The sequence below is a fragment of the Phacochoerus africanus genome, chromosome 15 (genome assembly GCF_016906955.1).
Source record: "Phacochoerus africanus isolate WHEZ1 chromosome 15, ROS_Pafr_v1, whole genome shotgun sequence".
Lineage (NCBI taxonomy): Eukaryota > Metazoa > Chordata > Mammalia > Artiodactyla > Suidae > Phacochoerus > Phacochoerus africanus.
In genome coordinates, this window is record NC_062558.1 from 92829015 (window position 1) to 92851240 (window position 22226).

The 22226-nt window shown below is 40.9% G+C and overlaps 1 protein-coding gene across 1 annotated transcript; it reads right to left on the reverse strand.

The window, feature by feature from the left end:
• Positions 1–40: 40 nt before the first annotated feature.
• On the reverse strand, positions 41–12587 carry ZNF485 (zinc finger protein 485). Its single transcript, XM_053743469.1, is given in 11 exon segments — positions 41–183; positions 186–297; positions 1609–1610; positions 2984–3119; positions 3121–3316; positions 3318–3550; positions 3552–3785; positions 8660–8664; positions 10007–10105; positions 10598–10724; positions 12549–12587. Coding segments are annotated over 11 exon segments (1326 nt in total).
• Positions 12588–22226: the final 9639 nt, after the last annotated feature.

The window sequence follows — 22226 nt, forward strand, 5'->3', positions numbered from 1 at the left end:
TAGTTGAAAGGAATAAACTATTTCTATGTGATTTACCAAACTAACTGCATTTGATGGCTCTTTCTTTATTATGAATTTGCTTATGTCATTTGAGGACTGAATTCTGAGGAAAAACTTTCCCACATTCATTACATTCATAAGGTGTTTCTTCATTATGGATTTTCTGATGTTCAACAAGGCCAAGCTATGCCTGAAGAACAAGCTCCCACATTTCTTACAGTGATAGGGCCTTTCTCCAGGATGAATCCTCTGATGTAAAATAAAGTCAAAGCTACGCCTAAAGAATTTCCCACAATTCTTAAAGTGATAGGGCTTTTTTCCAGTATGAATTCTCTGATGTAAAATAAGGAGTGATCGACAACATATCAAAAAGATCATACACCATGACCAGGTGGGATTCATTCCAAGTTCACAAGGATGATCAACATACATAAATCAATCAATGTTACACACCACATTAACAAAAGAAAAGTCAAAAATCACATGATCATCTCAATAGATGCAGAAAAAGCATTTGACAGTGTCCAATATCCATTCATGATAAAAACTCTTACCAAAGTGGGTATAGAGGGAACATTCCTTAACATAATAAAAATCATTTATGACAAACCCACAGCAAATATAATACTCAATGGAGAAAAGCCGAAAGCCTTCCCACTAAAATCTGGAACAAGACAAGGATGCCCACTCTCACCACTGCTATTCAACATAGTATTGGAAGTCCTAGCCGCAACAATCAGACAAACAAAAGAAATAAAAGGTATCCAAATTGGAAGAGAAGAGGTAAAACTGTCCCTGTATGCAGATGACATGATACTGTATATAGAAAGCCGCAAGGATTCAACCCAGAAACTACTTGAACTGATCAACAAATTCAGCAAAGTAGCAGGATATAAGATTAACATTCAGGAATCAGTCGCATTTCTGTATACTAACAATGAAATATTAGAAAAGGAATACAAAAATACAATACCTTTTAAAATTGCACCCCCCAAAATCAAACACTACCTGGGAATACACCTGACCAAGGAGGTAAAGGACTTATATGCTGAGAACTATAAAACTTTCATCAAGGAAATTAAAGAAGATGTAAAGAAATGGAAAGATATTCCATGCTCCTGGGTTGGAAAAATTAGCATTGTAAAAATGGCCATACTACCCAAAGCAATCTCTGTAGATTCAATGCAATCCCTACCAAAGTACCCATGACATTTTTCACAGAACCAGAACAAACACTCCAAAAATGTATAAGGAACCACAAAAGACCCAGAATTGCCAAAGCAGTTCTGAGGAACAAAAACCAAGCAGGAGGCATAACGCTCCCAGACTTCAGGCAATATTACAAAACCACAGTCATCAAGACAGTGTGGTACTGGTATCAAAACAGACAGACAGACCAATGGAACAGACCAAAGAGAACCCAGAAATAAACCCAGACACCTACGGTCAATTAATCTTTGACAAAGGAGGCAAGAATATAAAATGGGAAAAAGACACTCTTTTCACCTGCATGCAAATCAGTGCAACTAGAACACACTCTTACACCATGCACCAAAATAAACTCAAAATGGCTGAAAGACTTAAATATAAGACAAGACACCATTAAACTCCTAGAAGAGAACATAAGCAAAATATTCTCTGACATCAATCTTACAAATGTTTTCTCAGGCCAGTCTCCCAAAGCAACAGAAATAAAAGCAAAAATAAACCAATGGGGACCTAATCAAACTGATGAGCTTTTTGCACAGCAAAGGAAACCAAAAAGAAACAAAAAGACAACTTACAGAATGGGAGAAAATAGTTTCAAATGATGCAACTGACAAGGGCTTAATCTCTAAAATATACCAACAACTTACACAACTCAACAGCAAAAACGCCAACAACCCAATGGAAAAACGGGCAAAGGACCTAACAGACATTGCTCCAAAGAAGATATACAGATGGCCAACAAGCACATGAAACAATGCTCAACATCACTGATTATTAGAGAAAGTCAAATCAAAACTACTATGAGGTACCACCTCACACCAGTCAGAATGGCCATCATTAATAAGTCCACAAATAACAAATGCTGGAGGAGGTGTGGAGAAAAGGGACCTTCCTGCACTGCTGGTGGGAATGTAAGCTGATACAACCACTATGGAGAACAGTATGCAAGTACCTTAGAAAACTATACATAGAACTACCACATGACCCAGCAATTCCACTCTTGGGCATATATCCGGACAAAACTCTACTTTAAAAAGACACACGCACCTGCGTGTTCATTGCAGCACTATTCACAACAGCCAAGACATGGAAACAACTCAAATGGCCACTGGTGGATGATTTGATCCGGAAGAGGTGATATATATACACAATGGAATACTACTCGGACATAAAAAAGAACAAAATCAATGCCCTTTGCAGCAACATGGATGGAACTAGAGATTCTCATCCTGAGTGAAGTAAGTGAGAAAGACAAATACCATATGATATCACTTATATCTGGAATCTAATATATGGCACAAAGGAACCTTTCCACAGAAAAGAATATCATGGACTTGGAGAACAGACTTGTGGTTGCCAAGGGGGAAGGGGAGGGACTGGGAGGGACTGGGAGCTTGGGGTAAATAGATGCAGAATATTGCCTTAGCGATGGATTAGCAATGGGATCCTGCTATGTAGCACTGGGAACTACATCTGGTCACTTATGATGGAACATGATAATGTGAGGGAAAAAAATGTATACATGTATGTGTAACTGGGTCACCATACTATGCAGTAGAAAAAATATACATATAAAGAAATTTAAAAAAAGTTTGGGGGTTAATTACAATGTAAATTGTAAACTAATAGTTCAACCAAAAAAAAAGTTCCTGTAATTCCACCGCTTTTGTTATTTTGATGTTTTTTCTTCCAGTCAATTTTAAATAAAATATAAATCATATAGTAAAAAATAAAATAAAGATTGTATTCGTCATAAACATTTACCCACAGTCACTACATTGACAGGGTATATTTCCATTATGAGTTTTCTGATGCCCAGCAAAGGACAAGCTACACCTGAAAAATTTTCCACATTTACTGCACTGATAAGGTTTCTTCTCTCCTGTATGCTTTCTTTGATGAATGGTTAAGACTTGAGCTATTCCTAAAGGCTTTTCCACATTCCTTACACATAAATATTCTCTGATGTTCCAACATAGTTGAGTTATCCCCAAAAGCTTTCCCACATTCATTATATTTAAAAGGCTTCTTTCCACTATATATTTTCACGTGATGAACATGGCCTGAATTCTGAGCAAAGGCTTTCCCACAGTCCTTGCATTTGGAGTTTCTGACTAGTATGAATTCTCTGGTGACTTAAATGGACAGAACTCTTTCTGAAACCTTTTCCACATTCATTGCATTCATGAGGTTTCCCTCTGGAATGAATTTTCTGATGATTAACAAATGTTGAGTGTTTCCTGAGAAATTTTGCACATTTAACACATCTATAAGATTTTTTGCCTATGTAAATTTTATGATGATTTAAAAGGGATGAGCTGCTCACAAAGGCTATCCCCATATTCTTTACATTTATGAGGTTTCTCACCAGTATGATTTCTCTGGTGACTAGAAAAGAAGGAATGATATTTGAAAACTTCCCCACATTCCTCACATTTATAGTGTGTCTTCTCTGCATAGCTTCTGCCTTTCCAATCCAAGCCACTTTCCATCATGACATTTTTTGTTTGCTCTCCCAAATTATATCTCTCAGAAGTATTTTGCTTTAGTGCTAACAACTTCATTTCAAATATGTACTCCCAGGAGTTCCCATCATGGCGCAGCGGAAATGAATCCGACTAGGAATCACAAGGTTGCGGGTTCAATCCCTGGCCTTGCTCCATGGGTTAAGGATCCGGCATTGCGGTGAGCTGTGGTATAAGTTTTAGACATGGCTCTGATCCGGCATTGCTGTGGCTGTGGCGTAGGCTGGCAGCTACAGCTCCAATTAGACCCCTAGCCTGGGAACCTCCATATGCCTCAGCTGCAGTCCTATAAAGACAAATATGTACTCCCAGACTGAAAGAAAAATTTTAAGATATTCAAATGTTCTCTTGTTGAAATACTGAAAATGAGAGCTGCACAGGGATAAAAAATAATGTTCTATTTTATACAATTAAAGTTAATATAAAATTAATTCATCCCACATGTCATTTTTGATAAGAAAAGATGGAAAGAATAAAGATGAGAGAAGTAAGTAAGATCTAAAGAAATGGAAGGAAGTTATAAATATTGTATTTAAAGAATACAAGGAGCATCTAAGAAGTTGGCAAGTTTGGAAGGTAACAAAAGAAATACCAATAAAGAAAAGAGATAAGGATCTGAGGATAAATACAACTTTAGGGAGAAAACCAAGTATCACAACACAAGCTGGGATCACCAGCACAGGTTCCTAGAGGGTGGTACATTAGTGAACATTGTAATGTAACACTGAAACATCTCCAAGAACTTGAGGATAACATTCCTCTGTGAGAATTTAGAAAAGAATCAACATTTAATCGCTCAAAGAAAAAAATAAAAATATTTAAGAAACTAGGAGTTCCCATCGTGGCACAGTGGTTAACGAATCCGACTACGAACCATGAGGTTGCGGGTTCGGTCCCTGCCCTTGCTCAGTGGGTTAACGATCCGGCATTGCCGTGAGCTGTGGTGTAGGTTGCAGACGTGGCTCGGATCCCGCGTTGCTGTGGCTCTGGCGTAGGCCGGTGGCTACAGCTCCGATTAGACCCCTAGCCTGGGAACCTCCATGTGCCGCGGAAGCGGCCCAAAGAAATAGCAAAAAGACAAAAAAAAAAAAAAAAATTTAAGGAACTAAAATAGTTCTCAGGTCAAGATTTTACTATAAGTTTTTTAACTTATCTAAAAAAAATATCAATCAAAAGGTGAACTATATGATTGTTCTCCAGCTGTTTACAAAATACAGATACAAGGTCCAAAAGAAAACATGCAAAATGATTCTAACAAGGACATTCTGAAAAACAAATGGAACCAATCTGCAATAAATCACCAATCACCAATCAATTCTTTCACTGAATGTTTTCTCATAAAAATTGTATCTATCTAAACACACAAAGATACATACCCATTTATCTTTATATATATATGTATATAGTGTGTGTACATTTATATTTATATTTATATGTCTAATGAGAAGTTCCATACATCAGATACTAGGACTTTTTTTTTTTTAAGGCCACACTGGTTCCCAGGTTAGGGGTTCAATCGGGGCTACAGCTGCCGGCCTATGCCACACCCACAACAACACAGGATCTGAGCCACGTCTGCAACTACACCACAGCTCATAGCAACACCAGATCCTTAACCCACTGAGCGAGGCCAGGGATCAAACCCACAACTTCATGGTTCCTAGTCAGATTCGTTTCCACTGTGCCACAACAGGAACTCCAGGATTTAATTTTTTAAGGAAGTGCAGGTTGGAGGTGAAGTCTAGTAATAAACAGCCCAGATCCTTCAAATGGCCTTTGATGAGATTATATATTTAATGCGCAATTATTAAGCTAGAGATGGTAGATGGAGGAAAGTCAGTCATATGAAGAGAAAGGCACTCTTATGGATATACATTCTATGACAAAAGTAGCTTCGCAGTGCAGTGACAAAAAGACTACATTGGCACACTGGGGGCAGGGAGGAATAAACATGAACCCTACCTCATATCATGGACAAAATCAATTCTAAGATGATGGTGAATATAAATTTAAAAGACGAGCAATAAAAAGCTTCTAAAAGTTAACGTGAAATATCTCCATGAACTTGAGAAAATAAAAGATTCATTAAACAGTACAAAAAAACACAATGACAAGAAAGGAAAAGATTAATAAAATAGAGCTCATTAAAATTAGAAGTGCCTTTCATCAAAAGCAAATCACAGAGAGAAGGGTAATACCATATATATAATCAAAAAAGGATCCAGTGTTGTCTTTGCAGCAGCCTAGGTCAATGCTGAGTTGTGAGGTTCAATCCCCAGCCCAGTGCAGTGGGTTAAGGATCTGGCCCTGCCACATCTGTGGAGCAGATCACAATCAAAGCTTGGATTTGATCCCTGGCCTGGGGAACTTCCATATGCCATGGCTGGGGCAGGGGGGAGGGAACCACACACACACACACACACACACACATATGACAACAGGCCAAAATAAATTAGTTTTAGTGCCGGGGAAAGAAAAGAGTGTGGCTAATGATTGGAAGGAATCAAGATATGATTTAATACAGTACTATCAGTTTTTCTTTTTTTTTTTTCAGTGTTTTCAGTACTTTGTGTTTCACTATTTCCTGACCTGAGTACTAATTACATATTCATTTCAAAAACTCCAATTCAAAACAGACATACATAAAATCCCGAGTTCCCATTGTGGCTCAGTGGTTAAAGAACCCAACTAATATCCATTAGGACACAGGTTCGATCCCTGGCCTCACTCAGTGGGTTAAGCGTTGTCGTGAGCTATGGTGTAGGTTGCAGACATGGCTCAGATCCCACATTGCTGTGACTGTGGTGTAGGCTGGCAGCTACAGCTCCAATTAGCCCCCTAGCCTGGGAATCTCCATATGCTGCAAGTGTAGCCCTAAAAAGACGAAAGACCAAAAAAAAAAAAAAATTAAAATTAAAATTAAATAAAACAAAACATATATACATAAAATCAACTCTTCCATATAGGTGTTATTTTTTTTCTTTTTTTTTTTTTTTGGCTGCCACACAGCATATAGAGTTCCTGGGCCAGGGGTCAGATCTGAGCTGCAGTTGCAACCAATGCTGCGGCTGTAGCAACGCTGGATCCTTTAAGCCACTGTGCCAGGCTGGGTATCGAACCTGTGTCCTGGTACTACAGAAACACCACAGATCCCACTGTGCCACAAGCAGGAACCCTTATGTCGAATTTTAAAAGGGTTTTAAGAAAGAAAAAGCAAAGCTAGCTTATGACTCTCTTAATACTTTGATGAGAGTAATCAAAATGCAAATTGCAAAATATCTAAAAAATAATAATTAAAAACTACATATAAGCATCTACTGAATACAACCAAAACACTGCACAAACAAAAGTTTATGGATTTAAATGTTGATATTATACAAACAGGAAAGAAAAATCTATAAATTAATTGATTAATGAATCAACTGTAAAAGATTAGAAAAAGTAAATAAACCTAAGGTGGGGGAAGGAATTAAGAGTAAAAAACCAGAAAACAGTGACACCAATAAATACATCTGAGGGTTCTTTTAAAAATAAACTAGAGCTGGGAGTTCCCTGTGGCATGGTGAGTTAAGAATCTGGCATTGTCACTGCAGTGGCTTGGGTGCTGCTGTGGCAAGGGTTCGATTTCTGGCCTGGGAACTTCCACATGCTGAGGGTACAGCCAAATAAATAAAGAGAGAAAGAAAATAGAGCTAATGAAGGGGGGGAATGGAAAAAAAAAAGCAAATAAATAATGTAAGAAATCATAAGAAAGTAACCATGAACATACACAACAAAAATACCCACAAATGGGGAGTTCCTGTAGTGGCGCAGTGGTTAACAAATCCAACTAGGAACCATGAGGTTGAGAGTTCAACACCTGGCCTCACTCAGTGGGTGAAGGATCCGGCGTTGCCATGAGCTGTGGTGTAGGTCACAGACATGGGTTGGATCCCCAGTTGCTGTGGCTCTGGTGTAGGCTGGCGTCTACATCTCTGATTAGACCCCTAGCCTGGGAACCTCCATATGCCGAGGGAGAGGCTCCAGAAAAGGCAAAAAGACCAAAAAAAAGAAAGAAAAAAAAACCCAAAATAATAAATAAATAAAAATACAAGTAGCCACAAATGTAAAGGATAAATGTAGAATCATGAAAGCCTACTTGGTTGAATACTATGCAGATAAACTTGAGAAATTTAATTACCAGATAATTTTTTTAGGAAATTGTTTTTTGTTTGGGGGGTTTTTCTGTCTTTTTTTTTTTAGGGCTGCACCACAGCATATGAAGATTCCTAGGCTAGGGATCATATCAGAGCTACAGCTGCCAGCCTATACCACAGCCACAGCAATGTGGGATCCGAGCCGTATCTGCAACCTACACCACAGCTCACAGCAACACCAGATCCTTGACCCACTGAGCAACAACAGGGATTGAACCTGCATCCTCATGGATACTAGTCAAGTTTGTAAGTGCTGAGCCATGACAAGAATCCCAAGAAATTGCTAATTACCAAAACTGTTTTCAGAGAGAGTAAAAATCTACTCAGCCAAATTTTATATAAGACAAAATACTTTTAAAGAACTACCCCCCAATTCCTCTCCCCTACTCCCTACCATAAAAAACAAGTTTAAAAAAAAAAAAGCACCCAAACCTTCAGGGAACCACTGCTATGTGTAAGAAGGGTTCAAAATTTTCACAAAAATTACTACAAAATTTAAATCAAAACTCAATGAAAATGGCCCAATGAAAAGAAAAATGTAAACAAATTTCTTGTAAGTATTAATGCAAAAACATAAATAAAAGATTAGCAAAGGAATCATCTACTGACATGTTAAAATAATAATGTAATATGCCATTCACCAAGTGGGGTTCTACTGAGAATGAAAAGTTATTAAGATAATTAGGAATAAAATTTACCCTATTAACAGATCAAAGGGAAAAGACAAACATCACCTCTATTTGCGCTGAAAAGGCATTTGATAAAATTCAATATCCATGCTTAATTTAAAAGAACAAAAATTTCTTAAAAAAAGAGGTAGATTAAATACCTCCTTTTGTAACAACATATAACCATCCCAACACAATACCAAAAGCAGAAAAACTAAAGCATAAGAAACAACTGAGTCATTACTGTTACTGTACAAAGAATTTACACAACCATTTAGGGGAAAATGTTCCACATAGTGAGAACAAAGAGAATTACTTAAAAGCATTAAAACACACATACACACACAAAATTCCAGTTATAAAATAAATAAGTCATGGTGATGTAACATAAAACACGGCAACTCTAGTTAATACTGTATTGCATATCTGTAAGTTGCAAAGACAGTTAACCTTAAAAATTCTCATCATAAGAAAAAAATTTTGTAACTATGTATGGTGACGTGTTAACCAGACATATTGTGGTAATGACTTCACAATATATAAGAATATTAAATCATTATGTTGTACACCTGAAACATAATGCTATATATCTATTATACTTCAATTTTTAAAAAGAATAATTTAGAGATTTAAAAGACAAAAACCCGGGTTAAGCAAGATTATCTATCATGGGTTAATATAGTTATAAATGTTTCCTTGAAGATGAGATAGGCAAAATGACAGTTCAAGCTTTAAAAGAAGGAATACTGGCAGGATAAATATTTTAGGTGAGAGAAATAACCATGTTTAAAGATTTAGGAATGAATGATGACATAAAGTGACATACATAAATTTATACAAAGTATACACAGAAAAAAGTAAGAGCCAAGAGCAAATGACAACAGAAAAGAAATAAAAGAAGGAAGACAGGGCAGGCAAGGGGCAGGGGAGGGAAGAAAATGCCTCTCCATCAGTTTCTTTGCCAAAATTAGTAATTATCTGATAGTCAGAAAATTATGCTTATAATTGGAATCTGTCACTGGCCCCACTGTATAATCAGGAATATGGATATTAAAACCAGAAAGGGTTAAATAGCCATTCATCAAGCTAATCATGGGAGACTTTGGAAGGCACTGAACATGGACAGAAGGTAGAAACAATGTGTAGCCTGACAAGTGCCTGAAAATGGGAAGGGGAAAAAACACATCAAGAGACTGATTTCAGGGTGAGAAGTCATAGGCCTGAGGCCCGTGGAAGGGAGCAGGAGTAGAAAGAATAAGAAAAATAGCAAGTCATTAGACATAAGGATGATGTTAAAAAGAGAAAGCTAGTGTCAACTGTCACTGACCTTCTGCGGAGACATGGGCTCTGTAAGATGAGCCTCCTGACCAAGGAGCTCATTGTTCTGAGCATGGAGCTCCTGACTCACTCACCTGCAGAGTATCTGACAAAACCTCTTGTACTTCCATCCATGGCTCTGCACCTTGCTACAACTAGGTGATCAGCTTCAGTTGGGAAGAGAGAAGCCCTGTTCACACAGGGGGAAAGAAAAAAAAAAGGGAATGTGACTATGGTTATGAGCAAAAGGAATTATCCCAAATTTATTTAATTAGAAATAAAACCAACTTTGTAGACAACTTGAGACTGTGGCGGGTCTACAAAGAGCATGGATATATCAGGAAGGCCTAGAGGATGGTATCTAGGACATCCAAGTCAGTTATAGAAATATAGAAGGAAAACTCAGAAAACCAGTCCTCCTTCAGAACAGGAAACTCCTATTGTTCATGGCAGATGAATTCTGACATGCAAAATTTAGAGAACTGGGCTAGACTGCACACAAAGCTGCACACCTTAAACTGCATGGCTCTGATCTTTCTAAGGGGTAGAAGGAGCATCAACTCCAGCCTCTAAACTTGTGATAAAAACAAACAAGAGTTTAAATATCACAAATCATTAACCTTGTGAAAATGCACAGTTACCCAGCAGACCAATTTTGAGCCAAAGAGAAAGAAATCCTTACCCATGGACACCAGATTCTCATTGTTCCCCAGCACCACATCCCCATACAGGGCCAGCTGAGCAGCATCCAGGTGTCTCTCTTCAATCTGGGTAAAGGCCACAGCCACAGCCCCAAATACCAGTGATCCCTATAAAATCAAACCCAATCCTGCACATCTAGGAATCACTGACTCCCTTGCCCTTGAGGTGGGGAGCCAGGAAAGCCTCAGTGAAGAAGGAAAGCAAGGCATTCAAAAGTCAGCTTCTGATAGTTCAGATTGTTTACACGGAGGGAAGTGGGACACAGTGAATTTTTCCAATGGGGAAGTATATATGACATGCTCAGAAAGCAGACTTGCTTCAGAGGAACGAAATATTAAAGATGAGAAGCTGGAAAGTGAAGTGAATAGTGACCCCTCACAATAAATACATCCACGCTGCCCTCTTTGTGTTCTTTCAATACACCTAAAAAGCTTCTTCCCCTGGGCCTGGTGTTGGCTCATCCCTCACTTAGTAGGTCTTTGCTTACATGGCACCTCGTCAGAAAGTCTTTTTTTTCCTATTCTCCCACCCTCTTCTACTTTCTATCCTATGACCCACTTTATTTTTTTTCCACAGGATTTCTCATTACCTGGCAGGAAAGGTCTAGATTTATGGTCAGTATCCTCTATAATGTGAGCTTGGAGGGCAGGGACTCCTCAGCCTAAAACACTGCCTGACAGGTGGGTATGTTCAAGGATGTCTCATTCAACAAATGAAAAGAAACAGTGAAAGACATACAAAATGATACTGGCTTTATCCTAGAATTTACATAGACAAATATATATTCATTAACTGCCATTCATACCAGTGGAAACTTAATATGTCTAGGCACAATGATGAGCCCTAAAATATACATCATCTCTGAATTTCCACAACTCTATATAGTGTATCTATTTTTCAGCTAAGAATACTAAGTCTCAGAGAGTTGAAAAGAACTTGCTCAAGGTCACAGGCTAGCTGAGTGCAAAATATTAAAAAGGAGCTATAGGAGTTCCCATCCTGGCGCAGCGGTTAACGAATTCAACTGGGAACCGTGAGGTTGTGGGTTTGGTCCCTGGCCTCGCTCAGTGGGTTAAGGATCCAGCGTTACCGTGAGCTGTGATGTGGGTCACAGACACGGCTCAGATCCCTCCTTACTGTGGCTCTGGCGTAGGCCAGTGGCTACAGCTCCCATTGGACCCCTAGCCTGGGAACCTCCATATGCCGAGGGAGCAGCCCAAGAAAAGGCAAAAAGACAAAAAAATAATAATAATAAAATAAAATAAAAAGGAGCTATAAAAAGTGGTAATGAGACTATGGAGCAAACTGGAAGAAATGGCTATGACATGTTAAAAGGAAAAAAATGGGTAAACCTAAAAAATACACATGCAAAGGTGTCTCAAATGAAATAATTTGATTCATTAGGAATATGAGTAACCTTTAATTTTTTTTTTTTTGTCTTTTTGCCATTTCTTGGGTCACTCCCATGGCATATGGAGGTTCCCAGGCTAGGAGTCGAATCGGAGCTGTAGCCCCCGGCCTATGCCAGAGCCACAGCAATGCAGGATCCGAGCCTCATCTGTGGCCTACACCACAGTTCACGGCAACGCCAGATCCTTAACCCACTGAGCAAGGCCAGGGATCGAACCCGCAACCTCACGGTTCCTAGTCGGGTTCGTTAACCACTGAGCCACGACGGGAACTCTGAGTAACCTTTAATTTTTAAAAATATCTGTTACTCTTAGTTTGTAAATACTCAACTATTTATTACTTCCTTTGAAAACGCTTATTACTCCCTGTCAAATTCTCAAAGTCCTTCAAAACCCTGAGATAAAGGCAAATTCCAACCTGGCATTCTAGATGCTGAATGTTTCCAACTTTCTCTGAGGCTAGTTCATTCACGGTTCCAACATAATGGCTTCACTAATGCTGCAGCACCTTCCCCTAGTCACCTCAAACTCTGCAATTATGCAATCTTCAGTAAGAACCATTAATGACCAACACCACTAACACCACCACCCTACCCTAAAGACTCTTCTGACCCCTGAAGGTCAAGAGAGCATTGTACCATGGCCGTGTGATGAGTATTCTATCTTGCTGTCTTTTTATGACATGTCTGTTTACCTTCTCTGAGTTGGCAATGTCTTTGAAGTAACAGCTACACCTTATGCACAAAGTACCTTTCAGTTTTTAGCACTCTAGAAAGTACAGACAGCAATAATCTATTTGGTAAATAACTCTGTAATGGGTAGCGAGGACATGAAGGGATGACAGTGGAAAAAGGGGTCCTTCCTCTGTAGAGCCACACGACTCCAGGACTGGTCCAATCACTGAGCAGAGCATCTTCCAAGAAAGAGGCATAAACCCAACTTCACTCTGAGACAATGTCAACCTCTCCGGAAAAGGAAAAATCAAACTTGCCTGGATATGGGCTCTTGGTGGTCTTGGGGCCATCTGTCTCCTGACCTATTCTCCCAGGCAAGGTCAAAGAATCCTGAGTAAGCCAATCTGGGAAGAAAGGAAATACGATGAAGTCCCTCCATGTCCTATACTAGCTAGAGCTCCCTCTCTGCACGCCGAGAGAGAACCCTCTCTACGCCCCACAAAAGCAGACAGGTGAAGGTGGTTAAAGTCAGGAAGGGAAAGGAACACCTCCCTTGAGTCAGGCCTTGAAGCAAGCTCCAGGCCAAGTTCTAACTGTGAGTCAGACAGGCACCTTCGCCAATATGGGTGGAAAGTCTCGTTGGAGGCTTTCCCTGGGTCTCGGCGAAAACCTTTAACCCTTCAGACGGTCACGAGGACCAGCATAGTTTCTAGGGTTGCCCCCCCCCCCGCCCCCCGCAGAACTACCAGTCCCTCCAAGCTACTCCTTCCATCCGTTCTTCGAGGAAAGGAGGAGCGCATCAGGTCTCTGCGCCTCAGCCCAGCGGCAGCCGAACACGCTTGGGAGAGCTGGGCCACAAGGCCATGCGCGCAGAAGAGAACAGACCAACCAAAGCAATGCTCACCGTCGCTACACGCGAGCAAGCTGATACCCCCGTCTACTCAAGCGGAGGCGGGGTAGACCGGAAACGGAAGTGGCCGCTGCAGCCTCTGGGAAATGTAGTCTGGGCTACAATCTGGGCCTCAGGTTCTTCCTCCTGCACTCATGTTGGCATCACCTGGGGAGCTTGGAAAAGTACCTTGGTCCCTGCTCCATAAATTTAGCATGAATAGTCTAGGTGCGGGCCTGGTATCAGGATTTTTTTAAAGCTCCCAAGCGATTTTAATATTCAGCCAAGATTGGGGGAGTGGGGGGATGTACTGAGGGTTTGGGATGGACATGCTATAAAATTTGGTTGTGATGATTGTTGTACACCTATAAATGTATAAAATTCATGAAGTAATAAAAAAATAAAAATAAAAAGAATACACAAAAAAATTTCAGCCAAGATTGGCACCCACTGATAGAAACTGATTCGAATCTGCAAAATGTGTTTTAGGTTACTTTAAGGGAGCTGTTTATGGTTTGTTCATTTGTTCCCAAGCAATCTTGTTTTGATTTCAAACAAATAAAAAGCGTGTCAGGAAAGCATAGCACCCGAACACTAAAAATAATTTTCTCACCATTTAACTGACATAGAAGATGTAAGATTGAAATCAGTTTTAGCAAATGTATTTCTTTCTAGGGGAAAAAAAAAAAAATCTGCTTATAAAACCAAAATTTGGAGTTCCCGTCGTGGCGCAGTGGTTAACGAATCCGACTACGAACCATGAGGTTGCGGGTTCAGTCCCTGCCCTTGTTCAGTGGGTTAACGATCCGGCGTTGCCCAGAGCTGTGGTGTAAGTTGCAGACGCGGCTCGGATCCCGCGTTGCTGTGGCTCTGGCGTAGGCCGGTGGCTACAGCTCCAATTCAACCCCTAGCCTGGGAACCTCCATTTGCCGCCGGAGCGGCCCAAGAAATAGCAACAACAACAACAACAAAGACAAAAGACAAAAAAAAAAAAAAAAAATTTGACAGCTTAGAATGGAAAAATGTATCTCTTTTGTTCAATTAGTACTTTTTATTTAAAAGAAAGTTTCTCAGAATGGGGAATTTATTCATCAACCTAACAATGTCTAACCAATGCCCCACTATATGCCACTCACTGTACTAGATGCTAAGGATAAAGCAGTTGTCAAGGATTTGACCAAATTTTAGTCAGGATCCTGTGACTCCTTTTCCCATATAGACCTTGTCTTTGGCCTGCTAAGTCCAACTGTAGCAAAGAATCCTGCTAAGCCAGTTCATCAAGATTTTCCCCACTCTTGATATCTCTTCAAGTTCCTCTCTCCCCTTGCCATCCCCTTGATACCTAACCAGTTTCTTCTTAGTAATTTTCCATTGACCCCCTTCACCCTGCCAGTTGGCTATAAATACCGACTTGTCCCTATTGTATTGGTGAGTTAAGTTCAAGCTCTCTCCCTATTGCAATAGTCTTGAATAAAGTATTCTTTGCAGGAATCAACAAGTGTCAGAATAATTCCCTTTAACACAGTGAACAAAATAAATAATGTTACCCCCTCAAAGAACTTACATTCAAATGGGGGGGGGGGGGCGCCAGGAAGAGAGAGATTAAACAAAAGCAAGGTAAAGAGATTGGAGGAGAATTCCTATTCAACATAAAGCTTAAGAACTGCCCTCTTTGATGAGCAGAGTCTGAAGGAAGTGAGGCAACAAGACAGAGTATATCCGTGGGAAGTATGTTTCAAGCAGATGAAATAGCAGATGTAAAGCCCCTACAGAGAATGTGCTCAGTCTATTTGAGGAACAGCAAAAGGTCAATTAAGTTGGAATATTAAAGACATAAGAAAAGGCCCAATCATATTTGTGATGACTAATTTTATGCTTCACTGTGACTAAGCTAAGGGATACCCAGATAGCTTGTAAAATATTATTTCTGGACCCATCTGTGAGGATGTTTCCAGAAGAAATTAACATTTGAATTGGTGAACTAAGTAAAGCAGACTGCCTTCCTTAATGTGGGTGGGCAACATCCAATTTATTGAGGGTGCAAATACAATGCAAAACCTGAAGGAAGTGGTCTCTCCACTTGAGCTAAGACATCCATCTTCTCCTACCCTCAGATATCAGAGCTTCTATTTCTCAGAACTTCACACGCTGGGATTTACACCAGCATACCATTCCCCCCTTCTCAGGCCTTCAGCCTCCAACTCTCATGCCATTTATTCTCTGAGTTCTCAGACCTTCAGATACCAACTGCATTACACCACTGAATGTGGAAAAATCAGAATCCTCCTTCACTATTAGCAGAGTCATAAAATAGTCCAGCCACTTGGAAAAAGCTGGCAGTTCCTCAAAACAATAAATAGAGAGTTACTATATTACACTATGATTCCATTCCTAGATACCTAACAAAGAGCAATGAAAATATACATACACACAAAAATGTGTATGTGAGTGTACACAGTAGTGTTATTCATTATAGCCAAAAGTGGACAAAACACAAATGTACAGCTAGTGAATAAATAAACAAAATATGGTATATCCAAACAATGGAATAATACTTGGCAATAAAAGGAAGTACTGATATATGCTGATAATCAATAAACTTTCGAAAACACAATACTAAGTTAAAGAAGACAGTCACAAAATACAACATACTGTATGATTCCACTTATATGAAATTCCAATATGTCAAATTCCATAGAGACAAAAATAGATAAACAGTTGCTGGTGGAAAGAGGGAAGACGGAATAGATTGATACTATTGATGGGTAAAGAATTTCTTTTGTGGGTAGCGAAATGTAAAATTAGATAGTAATTACAATAGTTTCCTACAGCTGCTTAACAAAGTATTACACGCTTAAACAACAGAAATTAATTTTGTCACAGTTCTGGAGAACTAAACCAAGGTGTCAGCAGGGTTGGTTGCTCCTGAGACTTTGGGTAGACTCTTTCCTTGTCTCTTCCTAGGTTCTAGTGGTCGCCATCAATCCTTGCCTTACATTCTCCCTGTGTGTCTCTGTCCTCATATGGTATTTCCTCTTATAAGGATAGCTAGTTATTTTGGATGAAAGCCCAATCAATATCAAGATTGTGCTGGAGTTCCCATGTGGCTCAGCAGAAAGGAATCTGACTAGTATCCATGAGGACACAGGTTCCATCCCTGGCCTCGCTAAGTGGGTTAAAGGATCCAGTGTTGCCATGAGCGGTGGTATAGGTCACAGATGCAGCTCGGATCCTGTGTTGCTGTGGCTGTAGCACAGGCTGGCGGCTACAGCCCGGCTTGGACCCCTAGCCTGGGAACCGCCATATGCTGCAGGTGCAGCCCTAAAAAAAACAAAAAAAAGTGCCTATTTTCTTTTAGATTGATACAATCTTCCCCCACACCTGGTTTTCTGAATTATTTAATAGTAAGGTATGTACCTGACTTGAGTCATTTTATTTCATTTTTTTACACTGTACCATTGTCACACTTAAAAAAATAAGTAATAATTTGAGACTTAATATGCAAATGGATGATAGCAAGACCACATATAAAAACAATCTGCAGCCACCGGCCCAGCAAACCAACCCATTTTTTACAGTAACTAGCCCAGAAAACCAGCCTGCTATCAGTCAGACTTGTAAGTCAGACCACCATTTCTAGCAGTCAGCCCAGGAAGCCAAACTATCAATCACTCACAAAATGTCTGGCCTTGATTAATAACGGCAGTATCCCAAACTTTTGCCCCCATTTCCAACTTAGGACCACCCAGAGAAAACCAAATATACTCCCCTAACCAATCACATAAGATTTCCTCTTCTAGTTGGCCCCCTCCAGTTTCCCTTCACCAACAACCTGTAAACCTGGTGCACCTGAAGCCATTTCCGTGTTTCCCACTTGGCTGCCTGCCTTTGAGTCTCTGCCAAAATGCAAATAATGGTGGCTGACTTCCTTGCCATTAGTAAACTCTGAATAAATAAGTTGCCTTTGTTTATTCTCATTTGGTAGGTTTTCAGTTTCCATTTTCTCCACAAATTCTTTAGTATCTAATATCCAGTCAATATTCAAATCTCCCTAAGATGCCTCACAGATTTCTTTTGTCCCTGGTTTGTTTGAATCAGATAGGGGAGCCCTTCAAATTGGTCCTGGCTCCTCAGGACATGATAGTCATCATCTTTTTTTTTTTTTTTTTTTTTGCTGTTTCTTGGGCCGCTCCCGCGGCATGTGGAGGTTCCCAGGCTAGGGGTCGAATCGGAGCTGTAGCCACAGGCCTACGCCAGAGCCACAGCAACGCGGGATCTGAGCCACGTCTGCAACCTACACCACAGCTCACGGCAATGCCGGATCGTTAACCCACAAGCAAGGGCAGGGACCGAACCCGCAACCTCATGGCTCCCAGTCGGATTCGTTAACCACTGCACCACGACGGGAACTCCCCAATAGTCATCATCTTTAATCCTTCCTTGCTCTCTGGCAGACAAGTTGTCCCAGGCTAACCCTACACTTTGCCGTGAACCAGTCATTTCTCCAGAGAGCCCTGGCTTTTTCAGTTTCCTGCAGTTTCATGGATTCGTCCACAAACTGGAGCTTGTAGAGGAATCTGTGGAACCTTAGCCCAGTTTCAACAGTGTTCTCACCTTCTTGCTGATGATTCCACCAGAGCGGGGCTCCCCTCTTTGGGGGGTAGGCCATTTATTGGCAGTTTCAGGGTTCTGGGTTCCATAACCCTTACTATCTCAGCATAGTTGCTCAAGCCTGATGTTGTTTGACTTGACCTATTCTGGGATTTGAGAGGAGACCCCGACTCTGGTTTTGTTGAAGATATTGTCCAGTGGGATATTTCTCTCCTATTCTAGTGACTCAACCCATTTTTATGAGTGATTTGGGGAGATTCAGAAACTCTGCTGCCAGAAACATGGATGGATCTAGAGATTCTCATACTAAGTGAAGTAAGTCAGAAAAAGACAAATACTGTATGATATCACTTATATGTGAAATCTAAACTATGACCCAAATGAACTTATCTGTGAAACAAAAACAGACTCAGACACAGAAGACATATTTATGGTTGCCAAGGGGGTGAGAGGTGAGGGAGCTAAGGATTGGGATTAGCAAATAAAAACTAGTATATTTAGGATTTTTTTTTTTTTTTGGTCTTTTTGCCTTTTTCTAGAGCCACTCCCGTGGCATATGGAGGTTCGCAGGCTAGGGGTCTAATTGGAGCTGTAGCCGCCAGCCTACACAACAGACACAGCAATGTGGTATCCAAGTTGAGTCTGCAACCCACACCACAGATCACAGCAATGCCGGATCCTTAACCCACTGAGCAAGGCTAAGGATAGAACCTGAAACTTCATAGTTCCTAGTCAGATTCGTTAACTACTGAGCCACAACAGGAACTCCTATTTAGGATGTTTAAACAAGGTCATACTGTACAGCACAGGGAACTATATTCAATATCCTGATAAACCATAATGGAAAAGAATATGAAAAAGAATGTAGGGAGCTCCTGTTGTGGCTCAGCAGTTAACAAATCCAACTAGGAACCATGAGATTGTAGGTTCGATCCCTAGCCTTGCTCAGTGGGTTAGGGATCCGCCGTTGCTGTGGGCCGTAGTGTAGGGTTGGAGACGCAGCCCAAATCCCACGGTGCTGTGGCTGTGGTACAGGCTAGCAGCTGCAGCTCCAATTCAACCCCTAGCCTGGGAACCTCCACGTGACACAGGTTTGGACCTAAAAAGCAAAAAAAAAAAAAAAAAAGAAAAAAAGAAAGAAAGAGAAAAAGAATGTATATATACATATACATATATACCTGAATCTCTCATCAGAAATCAACACAACTTTGTAAATCAATGATACTTCAATAAAATAATTTTTTTTAAAAACTCTTCTGCCATAAGGATCTTTCCCTACTCCCTACTTTTTGTTGTTGTTGCTTTTATTGCTTGGTCAGTTGGTTGGTTGGTTGGTTGTTGCTTGGTTTTAGCAGTTGGGGAAGGTTTAGAGAGGCTAAATAATGTAGCCTCAGTCTGTTCACGTGCAAAACAGTTAATCTGTTTGCCTACTTCCCAGGACTATTGTGAGAACTGAGATAAAAGAAATGAAAAGTCAGAGATTCAAGGAGAGGGACACCACAGAGAGCAAACACAAGTGCAGACACACCTAAAGCAGGGGCAAAACATCCTCCGTAGTGCCTCTGTCTCCAAAGGCATGTCACTAATAACCACTGCCACCCAAAGGTCAATGAGAACAGCACAGCTAACTTTCACTGCCCAGCGTAGTGATAAGCACCTTCCACATGTTATTATTTCATAAAGTCCTTCACAGCAGTCCTCACAACATAAAGTCCCTGAAAGGGACAAGTATTGTGAGCTTCATTTTATGAAGGAGGAACTCGGGGCTTAGTGACTGATAAACTTGTTCACGATGGTGCAGTTTTCTTTTGGCAGAAGCTTTGTTTAAATCCAGACAGTCTCATCCACAGCCCCTGTTTTTAGCTGCTCTGTTTTGGCTCCTAAAATGGAGAAGGTGTAAATTTCACTGAAGATGAAGGAAAAGAGAGAAGACAGAGGACAGGGTGAGCCAGAAGGGGCTGGTCAGGACTCCCCCTGTTGAGGACCTTTGGGCAGCTGGCTTCAGATCCTCTCTCTCTGTGGGAGCTGACTGAGTTCAAGGCAGGGCTTAGCCCATCTTTTGGATTAGCCTACAGGAAGGCAATTGCCCACTTAGAATATGTCAAGGAGTTTCTGGAAGCATACCCCTCCTCTAGGGTTGCCAGATAAAATACAGGATGTCCAGTGACATCTGAACTTCAGGAAAAAAACACTGCAGGGACACCTATTTTTTTTTTAATTATTCACCATTTATCTGAAATTCAAATTTAGCTAGGCATATTGTATTTTCATTTGCTAAACCTGGCAACCCAAGCCTCTTTGCCCCATATAGATCTTTAAAAAACAAACAAACAAACAAACAAACTCTGATGGTTGTATAGCTACAATAAAATTCACTGAGTTAAAAAAAAAAATCTCTATTATCCCAGTGTAACATCTAAAAAGCCACAATTTTTGTTTAAAGATTTCTAGATCTTTAGGGATACCGTATGACACATTTATCGTTGGATTGAGAGGATACATTTTAAGTTGTTATCTACACATTAGTGTCCTTAGTTGGCTGTGCCCAACATCTTTCAGAAAGTCAACATGTGGAGTGTGAATAAAGGTGAGAAGTGTAGCAATGGCACACAATAAGGGAGAAGAGGCCGATGAGGGAAAAGAGAGGGTTCATAATGCTGAAAACCCACTGAAACTCTCCTTATCCCCAGTGCAAGTGGAACTCTGAAGAGAAACAGCATCCCTGTGACAAGATACACAGAATATACTCAATGAGTGCTCCTGAATGAAAAGTGCAGGAGGAGCTCCTGTCGTGGCTCAGTGGTAACGAACCCGACTACCAACCCATCCTCAGTGGGTTAAGGATCTGGCGTAGCTATGACCTATAGTGTTGCTGTGGCTGTGGCGTAAGCCTGCAGCTGTAGCTTTGATTTGACCCCTAGACTGTGAACTTCCATATACCGCAGGTGTGGCCCTAAAAAGCAAAAAATAAGTAAATAAGTAAAAATGCAGGAATGATGCTGAGTTGCTTCTAGCAGCACGTGCACTATAATGATGAGTTTTTCTAGCCCTTCGGCCATCTTTCCTGGACCCTAGCAAGGGAACACCAAGAGCTCATCATTACTGGGCAAGATTAACTTCCCTCCTCTCTCCCCTCCTGTCTGGGTGCACCTGAACAATTCTCTTTTCTCTGGGCCTCAATTCTCAGTCTGAAAGGTGAAGAGAGCTGAACAAGACTCTCCCAATCAATCACCTCCATTTCTACGGTTTTTGAGGACATCCTGGTAACAGGTCAGATAATAGAGCTGAAGACATTCTTGTAACTCAGAGATCCAAGAGATCTGGAGGGAAAGAGCTCTGTGAGCCCCTGCTCCAGTCAGGAGCCAAACGGGTTGAAAAAGGGCTCAAATCTACACAAGAGCCCTGGACTCCCTTTTCCAGCTCCAACTGTGGTTTCTCCAGCTTTCTCAGGAGTCCAGCATGGCCAGGTCTACATCTGCCACTACCCAGCTTGGTCTGGGGCACTTCTGGGTTGGAGCAATCACCCCAGCAGGCTGGACTGGGAGGTGGGGCCCAAGGGGTCCAACAGAAAATCCTTTCCTCATCTCTAGCCTGACCTGTTCCAACTGTGATGTGCTGAAAAGATGAGATGAAAAATGTGCTACAGTGGAAGTGACCCCAGTTTAATACCCAAGGTGCTGGGTTTGGACACTGGCTCTGCCATTTAGTAGTAGCAGGACCTTGGGCAAGTCACTGCCTCTCTCTCACAGCCTATGTGCCTTCCTTTTAAGAAGAGTGAATGAGGAAGAACCCCTATTGCACAGTGCTGTTCACAGGCAAGGATGAACACTGGGCCACGAGCCCAAAGCAGATCACCCAGGAAGAAAGAGAAGTGCCTCCACCTTTCATTCTGCATGTCTCCTAAGGGCTTCCCAGATAGACTTAAGGACTCAGGTGCTCCCTGACTAGTGCTCCTCCCAAGACCTTAACACGCAGAAGATATAGCCCCCAAATGAAGACCTCCCAAGTTCTTGCAGAATGAAAATT